Source organism: Condylura cristata, unplaced genomic scaffold (assembly GCF_000260355.1).
Source record: "Condylura cristata isolate star-nosed mole 26May11 unplaced genomic scaffold, ConCri1.0 scaffold00024, whole genome shotgun sequence".
Classification (NCBI taxonomy): Eukaryota; Metazoa; Chordata; class Mammalia; order Eulipotyphla; family Talpidae; genus Condylura; species Condylura cristata.
In genome coordinates this window covers 32,036,577-32,038,535 of record NW_004567125.1, presented here as the reverse complement: position 1 = coordinate 32,038,535, position 1,959 = coordinate 32,036,577, and the positions used below count along the sequence as shown (strand labels likewise).

At 45.7% G+C, this 1,959-nt stretch overlaps 1 protein-coding gene across 1 annotated transcript; it reads left to right on the top strand.

Moving 5' to 3' along the window:
- Nucleotides 1–397: 397 nt before the first annotated feature.
- Nucleotides 398–1,345, top strand: LOC101625349 (olfactory receptor 10H1-like). The gene has a single exon (XM_004688666.1). It carries the CDS (start codon nucleotides 398–400, stop codon nucleotides 1,343–1,345), a length of 948 nt encoding a protein of 315 aa, XP_004688723.1.
- The last annotated feature ends 614 nt before the right edge of the window (nucleotides 1,346–1,959 follow it).

The window sequence follows — 1,959 nt, the reverse complement described above, 5'->3', positions numbered from 1 at the left end:
AAGTAGAATGGAAAAATAGCAATAATATTAGCGTTGGTGGTGGATAAGTTTCATTTTGGAGGGTGACCTAGCAGGTATTTTAAAGAGTAGATAGTCTTTGTAGACAGCCAGCCATGGGTTTAAGTTTAGGTTCTGCTATTTTAGGCAAGTTGCTTAATCACTCTGCACCCCAATATTCTCAATGATATACAAAAATTGGGGTGATAAAAACAACACTTTCTTGTGAGGTTGATGAAAAATTTAAGTTGCATGAGGCATGGAGAAGAGCTTCATCAGTCAGTGCTAGCTGTCATGGATTAGGTGCACCATGGAAGGCCAGATATGGAGGAAGTGGATGACATTTCTGCACCCTATAGTTGATCCTTCCCTGTCTTAACTCACCCTAGACACAACCTCTATGCAAGGATCGAATACCTCAGAAGTGACTGAATTTGTCCTCATTGGCTTCTCCACCTTCCCCCAACTTCAGCTGATGTTCTTCTTACTGTTCCTGTTCATGTACCTGTTCACACTGCTGGGGAACCTGCTCATCATGGCCACCATCTGGAGAGAGCACAGCCTTCACACACCCATGTACCTCTTCCTGTGTGCCCTCTCCATCTCGGAGATCTTCTACACCTTTGCCATCATCCCGCGCATGTTGGCCGACCTGCTCTCCACACACCACTCCATTGCCTACAGGGCCTGTGCCAGCCAGACGTTCTTCTCCTTCACATTTGGCTTCACACACTCCTTCCTACTTACTGTCATGGGCTACGACCGCTACGTGGCCATCTGCCACCCCCTGCGCTACAATGTGCTCATGAGCCCCCATGGCTGTGCCTGTCTTGTATCCTGGTCCTGGGCTGGTGGCTCTATCATGGGGCTGGTGGTGACAACAGCCATTTTCCACCTAACCTTCTGTGGACCTAATGAGATCCACCATTTCGCTTGCCATGTGCCTCCACTGTTGAAGTTGGCTTGTGGAACCGATGTGCCAATGGTGGCCACAGGTGTGGGATTGTTGTGCATCACAGTCCTGCTGGGTTGCTTGCTCCTCATCCTCCTCTCTTACGCCTTCATTGTGGCTGCCATCTTAAGGATCCCTTCAGCTGAGGGTAGACACAAGGCCTTCTCCACATGTGCATCCCACCTCACTGTGGTGGTCGTGCACTATGGCTTTGCTTCTGTCATCTACCTAAAGCCCAAGGTTCCCCAGTCTCTGGAAATAGACACCCTGATGGGCATCACCTATATAGTCCTCACACCCTTTCTCAGCCCAATCATCTTCAGCCTCAGGAACAAGGAGCTGAAGAACGCTATGAAGAAGACTTTCCTCAGCAAATTATACCCAGACAAGTTGTGATAAATTGTTTGGCATTTCTTGGAAATAGTCAAATTGTGTCACTAGAAATGGCACCCAATTAATGTGTATGACTCTATACTTATCTGATGTTTCAAGACTTCCAAGAACCTTTATAGACAATATCTACATGAACAAAGGTTAATCATCAGGGATGCAGTTAGGGTGCAAGGATTCCTGAGTTAATGATACAGAGAAAATCTGACTTAATGATTCCGATCAACTTCAGGACACTTTGTCAGGTAGCATCAAACATAGAATCTGTTCTTCACCAGAAACCAGGGTGATATAATTGCTCCAACCACCATATATCCACATTAAGGAGTAGAGGGTATCAAGCCACAACTCTCTACAAGGCAGAAGCCACAACTCTCTACAAGGCAGAAATGGGTAGCTACAGCATAGAATTTATTAGACCACAAAGACTAAGCCAGATTTCTGTAGAGATAGCAAAGCACCCTAAAGTGAACCTTACACAAATGTGTGAAATCTCAGGCAGAAATGGTAATATACATTCACAGGAAAAGTGAAGGAGATATTTTCACTTCAAGTGGGAATCTTGAGCAGTTGGGGAGATGATAGGGGGTGAAGAGAGACAGAGAGAATATGAATTCTAT